The 21,486-nt window shown below is 36.7% G+C and overlaps 2 protein-coding genes across 7 annotated transcripts; both read left to right on the top strand.

The window, feature by feature from the left end:
- The first annotated feature begins 667 nt into the window (after nt 1-667).
- LOC127946224 (nucleoporin p58/p45) lies at nt 668-11,289 on the top strand. Of its 4 annotated transcripts, XM_052542644.1 has the most exons (14): nt 668-1,026; nt 1,390-1,547; nt 1,644-1,676; nt 2,310-2,579; nt 2,665-2,815; nt 2,903-2,968; nt 3,037-3,211; nt 3,297-3,376; nt 3,463-3,581; nt 3,690-3,772; nt 5,333-5,534; nt 8,884-8,967; nt 10,183-10,278; nt 10,551-11,289. In XM_052542644.1, the coding sequence occupies exons 1-14, from the start codon at nt 947-949 to the stop codon at nt 10,718-10,720; spliced, it is 1,767 nt and encodes a 588-aa protein (XP_052398604.1). In that variant the 5' UTR covers nt 668-946; the 3' UTR covers nt 10,721-11,289. The 4 variants fall into 4 exon arrangements, with proteins under 4 accessions (XP_052398604.1, XP_052398605.1, XP_052398608.1 ...); XM_052542645.1 differs by lacking the exon at nt 10,183-10,278; XM_052542648.1 differs by lacking the exons at nt 10,183-10,278; nt 10,551-11,289 and adding an exon at nt 10,051-10,079.
- A 183-nt stretch (nt 11,290-11,472) lies between these two features.
- Nucleotides 11,473-21,081, top strand: LOC127946225 (palmitoyltransferase ZDHHC20-B). Of its 3 annotated transcripts, XM_052542649.1 has the most exons (14): nt 11,482-11,920; nt 12,503-12,529; nt 13,130-13,224; nt 13,467-13,587; nt 14,014-14,083; nt 14,210-14,242; nt 14,341-14,461; nt 15,117-15,152; nt 15,340-15,472; nt 16,174-16,300; nt 16,880-16,972; nt 17,063-17,178; nt 17,249-17,296; nt 18,953-21,081. In XM_052542649.1, the coding sequence occupies exons 1-13, from the start codon at nt 11,803-11,805 to the stop codon at nt 17,290-17,292; spliced, it is 1,134 nt and encodes a 377-aa protein (XP_052398609.1). In that variant the 5' UTR covers nt 11,482-11,802; the 3' UTR covers nt 17,293-17,296; nt 18,953-21,081. The 3 variants fall into 3 exon arrangements, with proteins under 3 accessions (XP_052398610.1, XP_052398609.1, XP_052398611.1); XM_052542651.1 differs by lacking the exon at nt 15,117-15,152 and having other exon boundaries at nt 11,484-11,920; XM_052542650.1 differs by lacking the exons at nt 17,249-17,296; nt 18,953-21,081 and having other exon boundaries at nt 11,473-11,920; nt 17,063-17,238.
- Nucleotides 21,082-21,486: the final 405 nt, after the last annotated feature.

The raw sequence follows: 21,486 nt of genomic DNA on the forward strand, positions 1-21,486 counted from the left end.
CGTTTAACATATCATAATATATAAACGATATATTATGTATAGTTTGAGTTAGCCTTTATCCTTTCTTAGCCTTTCATTAGAACGGGGGTTTCAATCTTTTATATGCCACAGACACAGAAATATAATCATCCGTGTGCTGGACCCTCATCCTTAAAGATCAATAAATCAAATAATCACACCGTGCAGTGATATAGTGAGTAGAAACAATTATAATATAATGATTTATCATGTAAATGATTAGGCTACTAAATATCCAAGTATAAATATTACACAGTGTCACAGTATAAATTGTGTCTTTAAGCATATATAGCTGCATTTAAAATTTAAATTCCGTATTTGTGTTTTGCATGTTTTATTAATTGTGTATGTTAATCATTATTTCACTTGGTTCACAAAAAAAATTCCTTCAGGGACGCAACACCAATAAACTATCATAAAGGCATATTTTGATAGTTGCTGAAATAATATTAACTAAATAGTGGAAATATGTCTGTAAGGGTGCACAGAATATTAATAGAAAGTCCAACAACAGAAAACAAACAAACACCAGAGTAGATAAATAATAGATTATTTAGTTCAATAAATCACACTGCAATAAAATGTGCCTGCACGGACCTTCCAAGTCAGTAGGTGGCAGTACATCAAAACAGATGATGTTTCAATTTTACCGCAAAAACAAGGAGACAGAAGAAGAAGAAGAGATTGTGCGCGGAAACACGGAGCAGCGACGTTTTCAATACCTCGAAACCCACAGAAGTTTTAAAAATAAACCAAACCTCGATTGCCTCGTTTAGAGTATTTTATTCATATCTTCTTTATACGCAGCAGAAGTTCGTTGTGGTTGCTTTTATTATGCAACTTATGTCGTAAGAAGTGGCTTCAGGGCCTCCACGAGGTCGCTCCCGCTTGGTTCTGATTGTAATTTTTTGGAAATTTAAGTTCAAGAATGTCCAGCTTTAACTTCGGCACAAGTACCCTCGGCTCCACCGGCACCGGAGGAGGCTTCTCACTTGGAGCTGCGAGCAGGTAACGTTTACTTTATTAGGACGCATCGTGACAGCTTTCAACAGTCTGCTAATTTTTAATGTGCAGAAACACGTATAAAAGGACAGCTTTAAATGCTAACTTTAATTTGCTGTTCATAATTCAAGCTCACATATTAGTTCCACATTCATTTTCAATGGCATACCATAACAAAAATAAAGTATTTACCAAATGGTTGTTTGAATGCATTAGCTTTTATATATATATATATATATATATATATATATATATATATATATATATATATGTGTGTGTGTGTGTGTGTGTGTGTGTGTATTAATATAGATATATTTTATGTCATTAGGGTTAATGTTGTGATTTTTAATATCTGAGATCTTTTTCCAGTGCACCTGCTGCAGGTACGAGTGGATTTGCATTCGGAGGATTTGGCACGCCGACGTCCACTCCGGCCACCACCAGTACCACCTCCACACTGGGATTTGGGTCTAGTTTATTTGCCCAGAAACCAGCAACTGGAATCACCTTTAACACACCTGCCTCAGGTTCTTTGCTGCTTTTATGAGGCATGATTTGGTGCCTTGGTAATAAATAACATAATATTTTATTCATTTTGTTAATTAACTGTCTAACACTTTTAGGGGCTGCTGCATCCACTACTGGCCTTACTTTAGGTAAGCAATTCTTAAAGAATACAAGCTAGAAGAAATTTAATTGTATTTCTTTAGTCCAGTGGGCCTCAGATCTTTTGACTCAATTGCCCCTAATGTCTACAACAGTATTTTTTTTATAATGCTTAATTCAAATATTAACTTTTTTAACACATAATTTCTACCTATTTTAGTGATTGTCATAACTACACTGTAAAAAAATAATAATTTCCAAATCCAAAAGTAAAATAGTTATTGGAGAAAGTACTGTTTTAGTAGCAATTACTGGGTGAAAACTGTTAATATATTTGTATACAAATTGTATATGCATATTCATTATTAAAATGTAGATTTAATCGTATAGTTCACCCAAACATAAAAACTGTCATCATTAACTCACCCTCAATTTGTTTACAACCTTTTTCTTTCTTCTGTTGAACATAAAAGAAGATATTTTAAAAAATATGGGTAACAAAAAAGTTGTTTGTCCACATCGACTTCTATAGTATGGGGAAGAGAAAAATAAGCACCACAACCTATATTCTTCAAATTATCATCTTCATTTTTAAGCCCCTTGAACGTTTGCTTTGAGAACCTCTGGTTCAATCTGTCAGACATGCTGTACTGTTTTGCAATTTTCTGTTTTTGTGTTCTTAGGGAGTCTTACCACCTCTACAGCTGGTTCCACTGGATTCAGCCTGGGCTTCGGAAAGCCAGCAGCCTCCGCTGCACCTTTCTCATTGACAGCCAACACCTCTGCAGCACCAGGCACAGGCCTGACTCTGGGATCCGTCCTGACCTCCACAGCCCCTCAGACCAGCTCCACTGGGTTCTCCCTCAACTTAGGTGGAGCTGCCGCCACTTCCTCCGCTCCTGCCTCGGGTTTTTCTTTTGGTTCCAGTCTCTTTTCCAACCCCTCCTTGACAGGTCAGCCTTTTTTCCCTCTGTAGTCATGTTACATTCAATTTAAACTTGTGGTTTTGCTCTTATACTTATTTTATGTGTGTTTCAGGTTTGGGACAGTCCACTTTAGGTGGACCTCTGAGTCTGGGTGGTTTAGTCGCGACCACCTCTGCCCCTGCGCTCAGTCTTGGACTGGGTGGAGTAGACTTCAGTACTTCCTCTGAAAAAAATACTGACAAGTTATCCAGCACCAGACCAGAGTAAGAACCACACTACGATCACTTTTTGACTTCATTTATAGATCATTTTAGTTGTTCTTACCCTGCTTTTTGTTCTCTTCTCTACAGAGACAGTAAAGCCCTCAAAGATGAAAACCTGCCAGGTCCAATCTGTCAAGATGTGGACAACTTTCAGTAAGTCTACCACATTTTGTGATAGTTGCATCAGTTTGACTTGGTGCTTAATAAGTGTCTTTCCACAGGAAATTTGTCAAAGAACAGAAGCAAGTCCAGGAAGAGATCAGCAGGATGTCTTCTAAAGCCATTCTCAAAGTGCAAGAGGACATCAAGACGCTCAGACAGCTCCTGTCCGTCGTTGCCAGTGGGCTGCAAAGAAATTCACTCTCCATAGACAAACTGAAGTTGGAAACTTCTCAGGTTAGGCAAAAGATGTCACGCAGACCGTCCTATACAGTTCAAGGATTGTTCAATCTTATAATCCATCATCCTTTTCTTCATACAGGAATTGAAGAATGCCGATATCGCAATACGCACCCAGAAGACGCCTCCTGGACTCCAACATGAGAACACGGCGCCTTCCGAGTGAGTCAATCTGTGTGGTTCTAAGCAGTAAAAGTTGCTTACTATTAATTCTTGTCCGCCAATGCACTGTCCATTTGTCTCTCCAGTTATTTCCGGGCTCTGGTGGAGCAGTTTGAGGTGCAGTTACAGCAGTACCGTCAGCAGATTGAAGAACTGGAGAATCATCTGACCACGCAGAGCAGTGGCTCCCACATCACCCCTCAAGGTTTTAATCTCCTCTATGCTCTCTGTCCACTAAAGCACAGCCTTGATTCATATGATAGAAAGATAGTTCGGGGATCCTCTTGAATGTATGATGTCATCTCTCATGTAGATTTGTCCCAGGCCATGCAGAAACTCTACCAGACGTTTGTTGCACTTGCTGCACAGTTGCAGGGAGTTCATGAGAATGTTAAAGTAAGTTCTGAACGTTTCGACCATATTTAATGTTTTTAAATGAGTATCACTTTCAGTCATTTTTCCTTAAAATCAATATCTTAAAGGGTTAGTTCACCCAAATATTAAAATTGTCATTAATGACTCACCCTCATGTCGTTCCAAACCCGTAAGTCCTCCGTTCATCTTTAGAACACAGTTGTGAGTGCGACTGCTGTGACTGTTGACATACGACGCTGCTGACGTGTTTTCTGGTGTGTCCAGTAACAATAACAAAGATAACACATCAGCAGTGTCACTGCAGTGCTGTGAACACGCTCACAACAGACCCGGAAGAGAAGACAATGCTGAATAAAGTCGTTATTTTTGGACCAAAATTTATTTTTGATGCTTCAAAGAATTCTAACTGACCCTCTGATGTCACATGGTCTCCTTTGATGATGTTTTTCTTACCTTTCTGGACATGGACAGTATACCGTACACACAGCTTCAATGGAGGGACTGAGAGCTCTTGGACTAAATCTAAAATATCTTAAACTGTGTTCCGAAGGAGTTCTTACAGGTTTGGAACGACATGGGGTTGAGTTAATGACATAAGTTAATGACATAATTTTAATATTTGGGTGAACTAATCCTTTACTGTTAACTGTCACCCGTCCCCTCTGTGGGTCGCCTAGATTTACTTCACTATATTACAATTAAATCTCATCTAATCTTGACAAACTATCTATCGTTGGAAAGGTCTAAGACTCTCAAATATATATTTTACCAATGTTTTTGGTTAAATATTATGTATGAAAAGTAATCGATTAATTTATGACAAGAGTGCACCCTCAAAAATCTACATTACAGGAGTTTTGACCTTTGTTTAAAAAAAAAAAAGACTTCTTTGTTGCATTTTTCTCTATCACATTTTAGAAATCATCAGAAATTATAGATCAACTGAAAACTTAAAATCTCAAAATTCATCCTTTAAAACCCATTTTTAATCATTCATGAATTATACAAATGTAAGTTTTGATTGTGCACTAAAAAGTCAATGTTAAAAAATGCGAGTGACAGTTATTAAAGTAAAAAACTATTTCTTAGTTCTGCATGTTCTGATCAGTAATATTGTTTCACATATACACACACACCCAAATATTTACATGTATGCAAATGCATATATTTATGTAAATGTGTGTGTGTGTATATATAGATAAAAATCTTTTATATATATATATATACATATATATATATATATATATATATATATATATATATATATATAAGGTAAAAAAAAAGTCAATTTTATTATATTTTAAAATGTAATACTGATTTTGAAAACGGTTCTGCTGCTGCATACTTTTATGAACACTTTTTTTGGATTCTTTGATGACAAGAAAATTCAATTGAATTCAAATTGAGACCGAAAACTTCTAACACTGTTAGTTGTGAAGTAAAATTGTTTGTTTCTTAAAACCTAACTTATATTAGTATTGTATATTATGCACGTACACATACATCACTACCTTTAGATTTCATGACAGAAATAAAGCCCAATTATTATGTTTGAAATGTCTCTTCTCTCGTTCTCTGTAGACTCTCAAACATCAGTATCTGGGCTACAGACGAGCCTTCCTCGACGACTCCACTGACATATTCGAGTCAAAACGTGTTATCGGCAAGAAATGGCAGAGCTCTCCGCACGTCACCACAGGCCCCGCCCCCTTCGGCAGCGTTCCCAACGCAGCAGCCGTTGCCATGGCTGCCACTCTCACTCAGCAGCAGCAGCCGGCTCCAGGTCTGACCGCCTTCAAGTTCTAGCCCTCTTGACCTCTAGACTGATAGAATGATGAGGGGAGGGACAAATAGAAAGAACAAGGGAGGGGGGGGATGACCGAGAAGGGCAGACAGAGCAAAAGAATAAACCGCAAAATCAGTCAGTGCCACGTCTGTTTATGTTTTTTAATTTTCTCTCTTGGAGATCTGGAGCAACAGGGTTCTTTTAACGTACTTAATGTGTGCCAACTAGTGTGCTGTGAGATTTTAGATGCTGACTGTCTCGCCCAACTTCGGTTTTCTTTCTTATCTCTCTTCCTCGCACAAAAAAAAGCATGAGATGTAAAGCATGGGCATCAAATGCTATTTAGATCGAGCCCAAACGTTACAGGCACATTCCAAACCTATTAAAGGTTTAGAAAGGGGGTTGTCATCTTGAGGTGGTCTGTCTGTGTTTTATAGGGACAGGTCTTCTGTTTTGACTGGCGCAGAAGGGTCATAGTATTTGATCTCTGATATTCCAACAGCACTAATGTAGCCGTCACTACACACAGTAGCCAAACACAGTAGACTCGCATGCTACATACGGGACTGAAATGCTTGCACATTTATTTCCGTTTTTGTACCCATAATCAACTAAACCTGTATTCCTTAATGGTAGATGTGAAAGTTGATATGTCGAAGTGCCAAACAAACTATTTTCAGTACGACCGCCATGACTGAAGCTTTCTGAGAAATGTGTTTGTTTTAGATGGGAATAGACAGAAAAAAGCAGAGCGTTTTGGGAAAGGATAAACATGCTATGCAGGTATCTTAGGATAGGAACACATTTGGTCCTTTCCATGTTTTTCTCAGTTGGTTGCACCATACTGCTAACATGCATTTTAATAGCTGCATACTAAACCGATTATTAAATTGCTGTTGTTAAATCATTGTCATTATCACTTGTTTTATATAAGTATAAAGCTTTTTTGGCATGAGTGTTCACATTTCATTTGAGATCAGTTTAAATGCAATGTGCATTGTGAAATTTTGATCTATGAGAGCAGCGTGTATATATCAGTTGTTTCTCTTGATAGCTTTGTCAAGTATTTTTTTTAAATATATATTTTCAGTATTTTATCTCGCATCAAATCCATGCTTGTTTGGTTTAGTTTTGGAAAGACAATGTTATTCCTAAATTAATACTTTTTATGATGGTGATGATTTGAGTTAACCGGATTTCCGATGGATTTGGATATACATGAGCAGATATGTATGAAGCTACTGATTCTTAGGTGCATTCAGGTCATTTACTGTATTTTATTGGACAGCTTAGTGAATAATATCATTTCAGTGTTTTTTGTTCTCGACTGGAGGTTTCTTTGCTTTGGTGACACCCTCCATGCATCTGTAACCATGGTTGCATATGTAGTTACCATGGAGATTTCCTAGCAATAATAGCTGGCTGGAGGTGTGGGAGATAGTGATAGATGCTCCACTTTCGATGGCACAGAATCAATTTATGCTGATCTTATTTTGGGTTCTCAGTCTATAGAAAAGTATCAAATTGCAGACATTTTTTATTTGTATAATAAGTCGACAAAGGGGCTATATTAGTGTGATCCACAAACCAAAATCATTTTGATGGAAAACTTGACTGTTCATCATGCACATTTCATTGTTTTCCCAATTAGTCTTTTTTTTTTTTTTAAATCTGTACTATAATATTTTTGGGAAGTGGACTGTGCCTTTGTGCTTAGGAAAGTCTAGACTGTTGTGGGTGCGTTTGCATATTCAGTTAGCTCTAACTATGTAGTGCGCTAAACCAGTGGAGTGGCTTAATTAGTTGCACTGTATATGAATACACACACAAGATGTGATTCCTTGTAGAATCAGCCCAACCACAACACACTGCAGTAAAGTCTGTTAAAAATAAAAATCTTACACAGACACTAGTCATTATTCATTTTCTTACTTTATTTAAGGGCTACAGTGTTCAAGCCTTCAGTTTGAGTGAACATGCTGCTTTATGGGACCGTTGAGGGTCTGCGGTGTAGGATTGTGCCAAACTTCAGTATTTAGAAATGCAGTTTTTGTAATTCTTGGCCTTTTGGTGGCCCAGAGCTGCTATTTCATGCTTAGATCTGGCTGTCATAACTCAAAGGTCTGAGTAATAGTGGATAGTTATTTTTTCATAGCTTTTTTTGCAAAAGATGAAAGCAACACACCTTGTGCTTTGTGGGAAAGCTATGAATAAGACCATCAGTGAACTTCCACTATGAGCTGTTGTGAATCAGACCTTACAGGCTTTCTTTTGATTTTATTTGCCAATCTACTAAACAAACAGACGATCTTAATGCATGTCATGTTTTTTAAAAAAAACGCTTTTAGGAAGTGGCTTTTGTGTGTCGGTACTTTATCAAAGCTCTTACACAGGATGTCGGTTTATAGACATGTCTGGTTCTTGGTATACATTTCCATTCCTTGGAAAACAAACGGGGCTTATTATTTTGGTTGTTTACAGATAGTAACATAGTGAATTCTATAATCTAACTTATAAATTGATTGTTTTTTTTAATTATCATAATTTTTTTTGTGTAGATGATGCTTGCTGATGCATTTAAAAAGGTGTGCCTTTTGAATTAGATACAGCATTAGTCTTAACCATTGTTTGAAATGCAGTTTTGGCACAGGTTGGCTTTAATCGTTTTAAACGGTGTTAATGCCATAGCTACTACTAGGAATCAGTTTGTCCTCAGCTGTTTGTCATGTTTAATGTAATTTGAATTGACAATAAATCAGTTTTTTTAAAGAAAAGCCCTTGTCTTTGTTTCTTTTTGACTGATAAATCATTGATTTTTCTCAATGAATTGGATTTAAAGACTGCATTTGTGATGCTGATTTATCACATCTCTAAATTAATAATCTAATCAAATTCAAACCAGCTAAAAGGAAACGAGACAGGAGCACAATTTAGTAATGGATTAAGTAACAGCAGGTCAGCAACTACAGATGTCGATTAGGACCTTTTGTCATATTAAGTGATTTAGAAAATCCATCAAAATAGGAAGCCATTAGGGTGGATCCAAGGTAAGTAGCTAGAAGCAAATCATTGCCTATTTTTTGATGTTTCATTTGCTCCAACATCATAATGAACAGTATTTTAGATAATGCTGATAAGGCTTTTATGTAGTTCTTATGCTGTGCAACTTACTTTCAATGGGGACTTTTTCCAAAAGTTGCTTTCAAAGCATTGCTTCTCTCACAAGTTTGTTAGATCAATTTATTATTATTATTTCTTAGTATGCTCATTGATAATATCATCTATATATGAGAGTGCGTGAGAGTAAGTTCCTCTGCTCTCTTTTTTTTTTTTTTTTTTGTCCCAGGACCACAGGCATCCTTGGGGGCCAGTTTTGGCACTCCCTTTTCCTCTGGTATTGGCACTAGCTTGGGCTCATCCAGCCTCGGAGGTACTTCCTGTGATAAACCTCTCCTCTCCCTTTCCATCTCTGCACTCTTTAAGTCTTTCAGTCTCAATCTTAAGACAGTTCACCCAAAAATTAAAAAAATAAATCTTTTTTTTTTTTTTTTTTCACCCTCATGTCACACTGAACCAATATGATTTTCTTCTGTTGAAGAAAATTTTATATATTCTTGAAGGTAAACAGTTATAGTGACCACAGCTTGTAAGCTTCATAAAAAATTGGTCCATACATCACATCTTCTTAAATCCAAATAGTAGTGCTTAGATTATAGGGGGGGGGACTTATTCAAATAAGTCATTGTTAACTGATAATCTTCCCCATAGTGAGCTGTAAACTATGGAAGTTTAATTCACCATGAAATAAAATTATAAAAAAGGTAATTGTGAGTAAGTTGAGTTTACATCTCACAATTCGACATATATAAAATTGCAAATGTGTATCTTGATTTGGACTTCTCAGTCTCTTATTCTTAGAATTGAGTTTATATCATAATTATTAAATTATTATTATTGAAAAAGTCAAAAGTGTAAGATAAATAGTTGCAATTACCTTTTTTTTTCAGTGGCAGAAATAATCTTCCATAGCAAACTTAAGAACATCTTTGAACAGGTCATTCAGTTAGTTACTTAAGAACATAAATCATAAATCTTAAGAATTTTTATTTAATTTAATTTATTATTTTTTTTTTTTAAGTGAAACTGTCCAGTTCACAATTTGTATTCATAGTTTAATTGACAAATTGCTTTAGAGGAAAATTATCGTACATGTTGGTCTGTGATTCGGCTTCAGAAGTGCAGAAGTAATTTGATCTACTTTTTGGTGCTTTTTCGGTCCACTATAAAACTTTTTGTAGCAAAAAGACAGAAAAAATAATACAGGGCATGGAATGATACCTAATTTAAGTTTTTGAGTGAACAATTCCTGTAAATTTAAGATAGGGAGCAATCAATACTGTTATTGTTCTTGTTTTAATAATGCAGAGATTTTTTGTATTATTATTATTGGTTAGGATGTTAATACAGAACTTGTATTTTTCACATTTCCCTAACCATATTTTTCCTTCATCAGTTTTTGCTAGTTAATCTCAAATGAAACTCATCACCCATTCCTGTCCTCCATTCCCCCGCCCTGTGACTAAGAGTTTATCTCTGGAATATATGTAGTCGCAACACCTAAATGCCCCCATCTGTCTCTCGGCAGCATTTGGTAGCGGCCCTGGGTTTGGGGGCGTGGCAACAGGAGGTTTGTCGTACGGGTTTTCCTCTAGCAAGCCATCTGGAGGAAGCCTGAGCGCAGGTGTGTTTGTTAGCACCCTCCTCCATCTTACCCGCTTTCATCAATGCTATTCATTACTAACAGCTTCCCCTTAATTATAACCAATCATCCTTTCCCTCATGCTGCTTAAGGGCAAACACTGCACATCAGAAAGCTTGAAATGTAAAATTTGCATTGTTTATTTGTTAACCGCTGTTGTTTGACTTGCTTAAATGCTTGTTGGTAGGAGTAAAGGTTGAAAAAACATAAAAAAAAATATTTACTGCTCATGTTTTTAAATCTTTGTTTCTCAGGGTTTGGAACGTCGAACACCTCTGGCTTCAACTTCAGTAACCCTGGACTTAATGCATCAGCTGGGTTGACCTTTGGAGTTTCCAACACGCAAACACCTGGATTTGGGACAGGAGGGCCACTGCTACAGCTCAAAAAGCCACCAGCAGGAAATAAGAGGGGCAAGAGATAAAACAGCAAGTTGATATAGGGGTAAAGGGAAATTTCACGCGATAAAGATGATGTGTGTCTCAGATCTCTATTTTTATATATAAACATGTATGTGTATGTGTACTTATATATTTTCTCTGTTGGATACCATTAAAGGTGATTTGAGATTCTGTTCGGTTCTCCCCTTGTACCTCTGTGACTATGCTGTGTTCTTTGGTTTATCGTTGTCGGAATTGCGTAAGATCTAATGGAGCATATTTTGTGAAGGGATTTCAATGTAGATGCTCTCGGTATTGAAGATACTCTTGAACTTAGTTTGCCTGTGTCTTAGTGGATTTATTTTAAACCATATGCTCTGTGATTGTAAATGTGTCATCCCATCCCATTAAGATGATCTGTTATTGCTTTCCCTGGTTACTTGTACCAAATAGATGTCAACATGTATAAGAACGTTCGACATGTATACTTTTGTTTGTCTCTTTTTGTTACCAAATAGTGGGGGGGAATTTCTACACTTAAGCAGACTTTGTGCAAACAAGTATTTTTCGACTTGAAATGAAGTGTTTGTTATTAAAAGATGCGACAACAGTATGTCTTGTCATTTTTTATTTAATATTTACTATTTTTATATAAATATTTACTATTTATTTTTAGAGACTGGTGGAATAAAATATTTTTACAAGTATTTATTCGTTAGATAGATTTATTATGAATAATTTATTTAGAACGTGTATTTAAAACAGAAAAAGGCAAGTTTGACCAAATGTCAGACTGGTTTGTTTTGAAGTTTAGGCCTAGCAGCGCAAACTAACCCTGTCTGTTGTAGTCTGGCGTGAAATTAAGTATCCTACTATAAAAATGTAAAAATAAAATCGTACATTTGTGTAGCCTTTCCAGCGTTCAGGCAAGTAATCTAATCAATATTAGCTTGCACTGGATTAGCAACGTCTGCTTTTTTGGCCAATCAGATAGGACTACTGGGAGATTGTCGCGCAACGTCATGAATATTCATAACCCAGTCCTTCAACGTTGTAGAACCAATAGGAGGCGGAGCCAAACCGTCATCCCTCCTTTCCCATCTTCTGTATTCAAGGAAGGAGAAATATGGCGCCTACACATGTACTGAGATGCTGTCAAAGGGGTCTGGCTTGGATACCGGTGATATTTATTGCTTTAGTGGTGTGCTGGTCGTATTATGCATACGTGGTGGAGCTGTGTCTGTGTAAGTGCGCTTTTATTCATACCTACCGGAAGTCACTGAACTGAAAATGAATGAATGGTCTGTTTACGGGAGCTGGCTAATTAGCTTATTGATTTTAAACTGGAAGCAAAACAACATGGATTATGGTTTTGGAGCATATATTGTGCTTTACACCACATTCAAGATTAGGAAGTGTTTTTAAGCTTGGTGGTGACAGCTCGTTTATTTTTACAGTTGATCATTTTATTCTAAATGAATATTTAGAACTTGCCAAATATTATATTATTATAAATATTCTATGCAATGTTAAAGTGGGGAACCCTAAAAATGCGGTTAGATCTTTTCAGAAATCAGTCAAATTAATTCTTGTTCTTTAGAAATCAGATTATTGATGGTTTATCACAGAAATAATAGCACAAATTGTATTTTAAATATAGAAAAGATGCTTATTATATGTTTATAAACAAACGTTCACAAAGTTTAGCTTCAAGTCTTATGTCACATGTCTAGGTAAAGTGTATTTCATATTTCATAGAAGTAGTGTAATGTGCCTTGAGTCAAATCTGCTAAACTGTTCCTTTTCTCCTCCTGTATTCTTTGCAGTTACTATTCCAAGTTCTATTGAAAAAGGTGAGTAAACCTTCCCTTCACTTTTTTAAGGAAAAAGCATTGACAGATGTTTTTATCGAAAGCAGTTTACATTGAATTCTAAGTACACATTAAATAAAGTAATTAATTCAAATGTAAAACATTTTAAATAAATACATGCACAGGTAATATTGATTTGAGTTGAGATTATTATATTATATAATAAATAATAATGTAACTTTTTTATTAAAAAATGTAAAAAATAATAATAACTTTTTTGACCAATCAGAACCAATCAGAATTACTTATTTCAAAGACCCTTGTAGAAATCTTTTTAAATTCACAAGCCAAATAACTATTTAATGTATTATACCAAGTAAAAGCATTCATTTAAAGAGTATAAGATTATTGTATATATGTTTATTAAGGTAAAGAGTCACTTTGGCACAATTGTCAGGCTATTGCAGGTTTTTTTGGTCCGTGCTTGTGCTGACTGTGGCCTTCCAGCACAGTCAAACTGCATCAGCAATCACAAACGCCTTTAGAGTGACTGATTTATACTCAGACTGTTTCTGGCAGGCTTTTCTCTGCAGGCTCATGCAGTCTTGTTGTTAATAACTGTACTATCTCTGTTCCATGCAGTTATCTACCTGACTCTGTTTCATGTGTCATTCATCATGTTTGTGTGGTCGTACTGGAAAACTATATTTACAAGACCAGCAACCCTTCCCAAAGAGGTAAAAAAAAAAAAAACTGTTTTATTTGTTTTGTACATGCAGCACATGGTAACATGCCGCAGAGATGATATGTGCATATTAACATGTTAATCCAGGCATTGTAAATAAATGCACACAATATTTATTTGTTTCCATGGAGTGAGTGTTTTATACGTATCATTTCACACACTATTGTTGATGAAATAGAACATGCTGCTGATTTGTCATACAGTGAGCTGATTGTTTTGTGTTGTGTGTTTCAGTTCTGTCTACCCAGATCTGAGAAAGAGCAGTATGAGAAAGAACAGCGTCCAGAAACTCAGCAGGAGATCCTGAAGAAAGTGGCCACCGGTCTCCCCCTTTACACCCGCACTGGTGCAGGAGGTTAGAGGCTGACTCAAACACACAGAATATATAATAAGAAATTACCCACACGATTATACCTAAAGGGACTAAGTCCCAGGTGCAAGCAGACACAGATGTAGCCTTTTTATTGAGTAAGATGTGGTTTAACAATTCAGTTATTTATTTGCCAAAAGAGGCTATTGGCACAAACAGCCTGTTTAAGTTTTTGTTTTATCTGGTAAGCCGCTTCATAGGGAGCCAAGATGACCACCAATTATGAAGCTCTAATATTATTAATTTATTACTGTTTTTACTATTATATATTTATTCTTACTTTATTATTAAAGATTTATTTATTTTATTATATGCAATTTCTAATTACCTTCATTATTGTCTATTTAAACCTGAATTTTGCTATAAAAATAAGCTTAGAAACTGGTATTATTTTTTTTCCTCATCTTCTAGCTATCCGGTACTGTGACCGCTGCCAGGTCATCAAGCCAGACAGATGTCATCATTGTTCTGCATGTGACATGTAAGTTACTGTAGTGTCTCCTGAATAGTTCTCATCACATTTTGCTTTCACGTTTCATCTGTGTCATTTTAGCTACTACCATATTTTGCTAGCCTTTCTTGAATGGCTTTTTCTTGTTACTGACAGGTGTGTACTAAAGATGGATCATCACTGTCCATGGTGAGTGAGATGCAGGTCGTTGGCACTCAAATGTAATTTGTTGAAAACCGATTGAACAGCACCCTGCTAACGTCTCTCTTTCCCTCCATCTTCTACAGGGTGAATAACTGTGTGGGTTTCTCCAACTACAAGTTCTTCATCCTGTTCCTGACTTATTCGCTTGTATACTGCTTATTCATCGCAGCCTCTGTCCTTCAATACTTCATAAAGTTCTGGACAGTGAGTAGATCCCTCACCTTTCATCGTACTCATTTGTGTACATTTCTTCCATGTACATTAACATTTTCACTAGCATCGTGTCGTATGAAGGTTATGTGTTTTCAGCAGGTTCCTTTTTATATTTCCGACATGTGCGTCATGTGTCAGGTTTTGTCCACATACCTGGCTTCACTTGTCCAATCTGCCAGCCTCATACATGCAGTCCTTTCCTTTACACCTGGTCATTTCACTTATGCTACCAAACAAAATCAATACTTTTCTTCAGCAGCGATGCAGTAAATTAAACAAAAGTGACATTAAAATATTTTTTCCACAAAAATATAAAGCAGCACAACTGTTTACGACATTGATAATAATGAGAAATGCTTCTTCGGCATATTAGAAGGATTTTTGAAAGATCATTTGACACTGAGGACTACAATAATGGCTGCTGAAAATTCAGAATACATTTTAAGTATATTTCACTGATTTTACTTCTTTCAAAAATTAAAAACAATCTTACCTATCCCACACTTTTGAACAGTAGTGTATGTGTTTTGACAAGCACTTGTTTGCTGTTGTAATCCCTTCTTGCCTGTGTCTGTCTGTCACCAAAGCTTTTGCTCTCCTGCGGTGCACTTCCTGTGTCTAACAGTCTGTCTCTGTTTGCACTAAGCTTTGCCGGAGGAAATCGGCTGAGAGTTGTCCAAAGGTAATCCGTCAGTGTTTAGTAAACGTGTCCGTGTTAGCGCTGTGAGTTACATTGACTGTGTTTTGTCGTTTTAACCCTGTGACCCCAACGTACCTGTCAAGTTGTGTCAGAGTGACCTGTTGCCCGTGTCTTGCTCCTTGTTGACCTTTGTCTCACAGCTCTCCTTTGTTTCTCGCCCCTCTCTCAGAACGACCCGCCAGAGTCTCACGCCAAATTCCATGTCTTGTTTCTCTTTTTTGTGGCGGCCATGTTCTGCATCAGCATTCTTTCACTCTTCACATACCACTTATGGCTTGTGGGAAAAAACCGGTCCACCATAGGTAACACACCTGACCATACTCACTTCTCTGTGTCTTTGTCTACGTGTAGTGTAGTGTATAAATAGATTCATGTCTCTAACAATGATGCCAAGCCTGTAGACAGCTTGCTCACAATCGTTCCATAGCAACAGCAGTAGGCTTACTGTTCACAAGCTAAACCTTGTTCAGATTTATTTTTTGGTAAACTGTTTTTTTAGATGTCCTTGTGTTGACCAGATCAGTCAAGCAGTGTTTGAAGGAATCCCCTGTTTGTTTTCCCATCAGGCCCTGTAATTTTGTTTTGAAAAAGCATAAATTGACTTAGAGACAAGAGCTCAATGTTTTCATGTTCTCAAAGTCTAATATTCTCACTGATTTATTTGATCAAAAAGACTGTTAAAAATATTGTGGAATATTATTCTTGTTTAAAATACCTATTTTCTTTTTGAATATATTTTAAAATGTGAAATATTTGTGCGGTGGAAAGCTTAATACTCCAGTCTTCAGTGTCACACGCTCCTTTAGAAATCATTCTAATATGCTGATTTTGGAACTTATGAAATGTTTACTGTCTTTACTGTCACTTTTGGTCAATTTAATACAGCCTTGCTGAATATAAGTAGCACTTTCTTAAAAAAAACAAAAAAAAAACTACTGACCCTAAATGTTTGAAAGGTAGTGTATGCATCTCAACCCTCTTCTGTGGTGTTCTTTATGTTCAGAAGCCTTCAGAGCCCCGGTCTTCAGAAATGGCCCTGATAAAAATGGATTTTCCCTGGGCTTCTGCAAGAACATTGCTCAAGTGTTTGGGGACCAGAAGAAGTACTGGCTACTTCCTGTCTTTACCAGGTGAATCTACATATGAACTTGTTTTTATTACTGATGCTTACTAAGGCAATATTTAGATTTATACTTAGGGTTAATGGTTTTGATTTGGTGCTTTTTTTACACTACAGTGCATTCACATAGTGACACAAACTATGTGATTTATACTTTTTTTTTTTTTTTTAAAGAAATGAATACATTTATTCATCAAGGATATATTATGTTGGTCACAGAAGACGTATAATGTAACAAAAGGTTATTTTGAATCCTGAAAAAAGCGTCACATTTTACAAAAACATATTAAGCATGTGACACTGAAGACTGAAATAATGGCTGCTGAAAATTATTCCACCACTGGAATAAGTTACATTTAAAATATATTAAAATAGAAAACAATTATTTGAAGTTGTAATAATATTTCAAAATATTACTGATTTTACTGTATTTTTTTTATCAAATAAATGCAGGCAAAGTAAGCATAAGAGCCTTTCAAATACTTTTTTATTGTAGTGTATATCAGCCAAATGCCACATTTTCCTTCAAATCAACCAAGTTCAAAATGAGATATTAAAAGATACATTTAAATAGTTCTTTCTCTTATAGTCAAGGAGATGGCTTTTCTTTTCCTACACGGTTGGTCACTATTGATCTAGAGCAGCCCACTGAATGTCTCCAGCCTGCCGGGTTGGATAAAGGGTGAGGAGCCATATTTTCTTTCACTATTGGGTGGGCACTAACCAAAACCACATGAATAGTAGTAACTTCCAGTGCGGTTCTTTCCCTCAGTGCTGTAGAAAATTCTGCTGAGAAAACCACCCCTCTCAGTGAGTCCCAAAACCATCTATTAGGCAGTGCTTACCACATTGAAGAAGATCACGAAGAGACAGACGTCTTAAAGTCTGGTAGGTTGCTCCATTCTAACAAGGAATGAGTGAGAAAAGTTTTGAGAATAACCGTCATCTTGCTTTTCAGATGAAAGCGAAGCTGTCGCTATCTCCATTGAGAATGAGTCATAGCCAGGTAAGGTGATTTCACACTAAGCACTGTTTGTTATGTATTCAGTATATACACTGTTCAAAGGTTTAAAGTCAGTAAGATGATTTCTAAAGGATCATGACTGGAGTAAAGGCTGCTGAAAACTTAACAGGATTAAATTACATTTTAAAATTTTTAAACAGAATACAGTAAATGCACCCTTAAAGGTGCCATCTGTAATATTTGGCAAAAAAAAAATCAATTCATACTCCACATTCCATACCAGATGGGGGCAATATGCCTCAATAAAGTGAATTGGTGTACTCTAGAGTAACAAACGAGAAACGGCATAGTCTCTATGCTCCGCCCCTACCTTCACAACAACACTACAGCCATAGCCGAAGCCTAACTGTGCGTTCACACCGCCGGCGACTAGAGCGTCAAAAATAGATCTTGCCTCTCTGCTCACGACGCTGCAGAAAGATTTGTGAGCGCTCAGACGCTCTAACGTAGATCGAATGCTTATTTTGTATTTAAAGCGGCCGCAAAGCAAACAAGCTTGTTGATCTTGTGCAGACTAACCACAAGGAGTTATAAGTTAACCTCATTAAATATTGTTGTGGACGAAATATTATGATCCTTTACTTAAAATGAACAATCTCAGACACCTTGGTCCATGTATCACTTTTAATTTATTTTTTATGTCCTTGTACGCAAACAGGGACACATCATAGATTAATACAAACGCTAAACAGCAATTATCAACCTGTCCTTTATTCTGCTTGAGAACTAATGTGCCAACTCTCAAGCATTCACCGTGAGACACACGCAATTGACTCTTTTCACACGCTTTCACACCACACATCAATTTTTTCACGCACAGAAAAACCACGAAGCAAACAGGACACGGAGACCAACAGACTAGACAGAGCAGGTTAGTTATGATATAATAAAATGGGTAACGTTAAGTTATAGCTAGCTAATTATCAAACGCAGCTACGGTTAGCCATCGCTAACATTAGCACATTTATCAAACAGCCTTCGATACATTTCTATGTTATAACTTCCCGAAAACAAATACACAAACATATAAAACAAACTTCTAGCGAAATAATAACAGCATCTAACTTACCAATCGAAAAGAAATGTTGCAAGTTCAGAGTCGAACCTCATTTCTTTCAGGTCCATCAGTTGTCTCCAGCGATTAAAAGCAGTGCCGATGTTTACTCTGGTTCGGCTCCTTTTCTTATCAGATTTGATTTGTGATTTCGAGCGCGGTTGTTTCCCTGTAGCGGGTGATGGTCTCCTGCCAAGGGCTTGAGCCATAATTTCTCTCTCTTCCCTGAACTGAAATGAAGTACTGTGCTGTACTTTCCACATGATTGACATCAGGTTCAGGCACGCCGACAAGCCGCGCGAGTTATTCGTGTATTGCAGGTTGGCTGGTGGTTATGTGCCCGCCTACCGCCTCCCATGGCCGAAACTGGTATTACGACACCTGTCGGGCCGGGGCTAGTAATGCTAATGCTAATTAAGGTTGATATCTCTGCAGCACTACAACTTGACATTTTTTTAATGACATCATCGCCCTTATTTCTTCTCCTTCTTTTGATGCGTGTAGGTCATGTTATGGATATTTTTACCTCAATTTTTGCATATGGCACTGACCACAAACTGCTGTGATGTCATTTCCTTCCGTAGGACTGAAGCTGGTGAGGGGTGAATCCTCAGTGGTCTCGTGCCTTCGACTCGCAGTATTGGGGACTGTTGAGGAGAATCACATCACATCACACTGATGCCTTAAACAGCTCTTTTTCTCTGAAAGATCCTGAATACCCATCACTTCTGGAGCGTCACATCTGTGATTGCTCCCAGTCCCCATTCAACTATAGTAGCTGCACTCTTTCAACAAAGAGATTGCACGCATGTCTTTTCCATCCATCGTTTTTGCATAACAAACTCTTTTGTTGCTCAGGCCTTCACGAGACATGCAGATTTCATGTGCATGTGAACTGATACAGGGGATATTCAACTATTCTCCAAGTGTTTACCACATCTGGTACCAGCTGCTGTTTACTTGAGGGACAGGTGGGAAATGGATCCATACCAAGTGAACGGTCTGACTGAGCTTGTCTTGAAACCTATGTGCCACAGATTTAATGGACACTGTAGAGCGCAGGTGCCCAATAAAGTGTGTGTGTGTGTATATAAATAAATTATATATATATATATATATATATATATATATATATATATATATATATACACACACACACACACACGTTCACAAAGTGCAATGGAGTGTGTCCAGGCAGAGGAAAAATGCCTGAAAAAGACTGAAAATCTATTTTTTTTTTTTTTCTTAAGCTGCTTCACTTATGGTGACTTTTATTATTGTTTTTTGTCGTCATCTAGAGATGATTCTGGTGTGAAATGTTGTGCACACGTCGGCCACATTGTGTATGCCAAATAAAGGGCTTAATACCAGAGCTCTGAACTCTACAGGAGTGTTTACAAAATGTCAGTAATACATCTCTGCTCATGCAGTGTAGCGAGTCTCACTAGAAACCAAACTGAAATGTTTGTAGGTTCCTCCTGCAGTATCAAAACTGTCCAGCAGGCTGCATTTACACTGCTTGATATTGTATTACGTGTTCAATGTTCTTTGGTATTGTATCATCAGACTTTATTAGTCAAAATCCTCCTTAAATTATGTTTTTACCCTTTTTTCCTTTTATATTTTATACATAAGAATTGTGAATAGCTCTATAGATACAGACTACTTATTTTTAAGCCATATTCGCAAAGCAGTAAAGGTGAAATGTATTTATATTTATCGTAAATTATCATTTGTAACCTTTGGTCCAGTGTGGAATAATAATTGTGCCTGTCAGCTGTGACCGTAGCGTGAGTTACGCGGAGCTGATGTGTGGTAATCCAGATGTGTTTATGTACTACAAAGTGAATCGCAGTGATTGCTTCATTTGTGGTGTGACTTTTCTAAAGAAATGCCTTGACAAATCAAGACTTACTTGTAAGTGTGCATCGTAAAGGACGCTGTTCCGGAGTGTTTGTTTCAAATGAGGTCGTAATAAGTAAATGAACTGGTAAAAAGACAAAATATCTCCATACAGAAAAACAAAGCAGTCTTTCGTGAATTTACACCTGCAGCATCTTATATAAAACTTTTACTGTCTCTGATCGGGCTTTGAAGGGCTTGTAAGTATTACCAGATGGGTTTTTATTGTTCTTTAAGACATCTTTGACTGTTTATGTGCTGAGAAGTTTTGTTTATTACAGATGACTTGCTGCAATTATTACATTTACCATCAGTGACCAGACTTATGGTTCATAACCGCAGTAATGAAGATTCCAGCAAGTCATCTGTATGTAAATGGTGTAGATGTTTTGCTGTTTTTGTGGTGTTAAGGAATGTGTTTACTGGTAAAGAATGTTTTAGGGTTTTTTGTTTGTTTTGTTATTCTCTTGGACAGCCTTATGAATTACACAGCCTTTACATTATCCGTATTATTATTATGTAATTCATTACATTTTTGATTTTATTAGTAAAGAAAAAACAAAACCTGAAGCCATAATGAAATTATTATAGAAGGGTTGGTGTTGGGTTGTCCTTGTACCATGTTCTTTTAATTTCTGCCACAATCATATTAATTAACAAAACTAAAGCCTTGTGTTTCGATGCATGTCAAAATCAGTTGTATATTTGATCTGCTGATGTGCAAGCCTGGAGGATAGATTTTGTTAAGTACATCTTTTGAAATAGATGTTACAGATAATTTATTAACAAATAAATTTTTTACTTTAACGTGGATGTTTTGCGAATGAAGTACATTCTTATTCGTAACAAGAAACAATAAATGTCCTTTTATATAAATATTTTTTTTTTTACAAGTATACTCTCTCTCTCTCTCTCTGTCTGTGTGTGTGTGTGTGTGTGTGTGTGTGCGTGTGCATGCTTTTGTGACATATCAGGACACAACTTTGAATAATGACATGGGTATGACAAAGGTATTACAAGGAGAGGGTGTCTTATGAGGACATAACCCATGTCCCCATTTTTCAAAAAGCTTATAAACCATGCAGAATGAGTTTTTTGAGAAAGTAAAAATGCACAATGTTTCCTGTGAGGGTTGGGTTGCTGTAGGGCCATAGAATATACAGTTTCTACAGTATAAAAACCATTATGCTTATGGATGTCCCCACTTTTCACAAAA

This window comes from Carassius gibelio, chromosome A24, assembly GCF_023724105.1.
Source record: "Carassius gibelio isolate Cgi1373 ecotype wild population from Czech Republic chromosome A24, carGib1.2-hapl.c, whole genome shotgun sequence".
Lineage (NCBI taxonomy): Eukaryota > Metazoa > Chordata > Actinopteri > Cypriniformes > Cyprinidae > Carassius > Carassius gibelio.

Excerpts from the sequence above, each read along its gene's own strand:
- LOC127946224 (XM_052542644.1), top strand. The coding sequence starts at position 947 with ATGTCCAGCTTTAACTTCGGCACAAGTACCCTCGGCTCCACCGGCACC. Across the intron at positions 3,582-3,689 it reads CTCCCACATCACCCCTCAAG|ATTTGTCCCAGGCCATGCAG; the intron begins GTTTTAATCTCC and ends TCTCTCATGTAG. Across the intron at positions 3,773-5,332 it reads GAGTTCATGAGAATGTTAAA|ACTCTCAAACATCAGTATCT; the intron begins GTAAGTTCTGAA and ends CGTTCTCTGTAG.
- LOC127946225 (XM_052542649.1), top strand. The coding sequence starts at position 11,803 with ATGGCGCCTACACATGTACTGAGATGCTGTCAAAGGGGTCTGGCTTGG. Across the intron at positions 14,084-14,209 it reads CATTGTTCTGCATGTGACAT|GTGTGTACTAAAGATGGATC; the intron begins GTAAGTTACTGT and ends TGTTACTGACAG. Across the intron at positions 14,243-14,340 it reads ATGGATCATCACTGTCCATG|GGTGAATAACTGTGTGGGTT; the intron begins GTGAGTGAGATG and ends CATCTTCTACAG.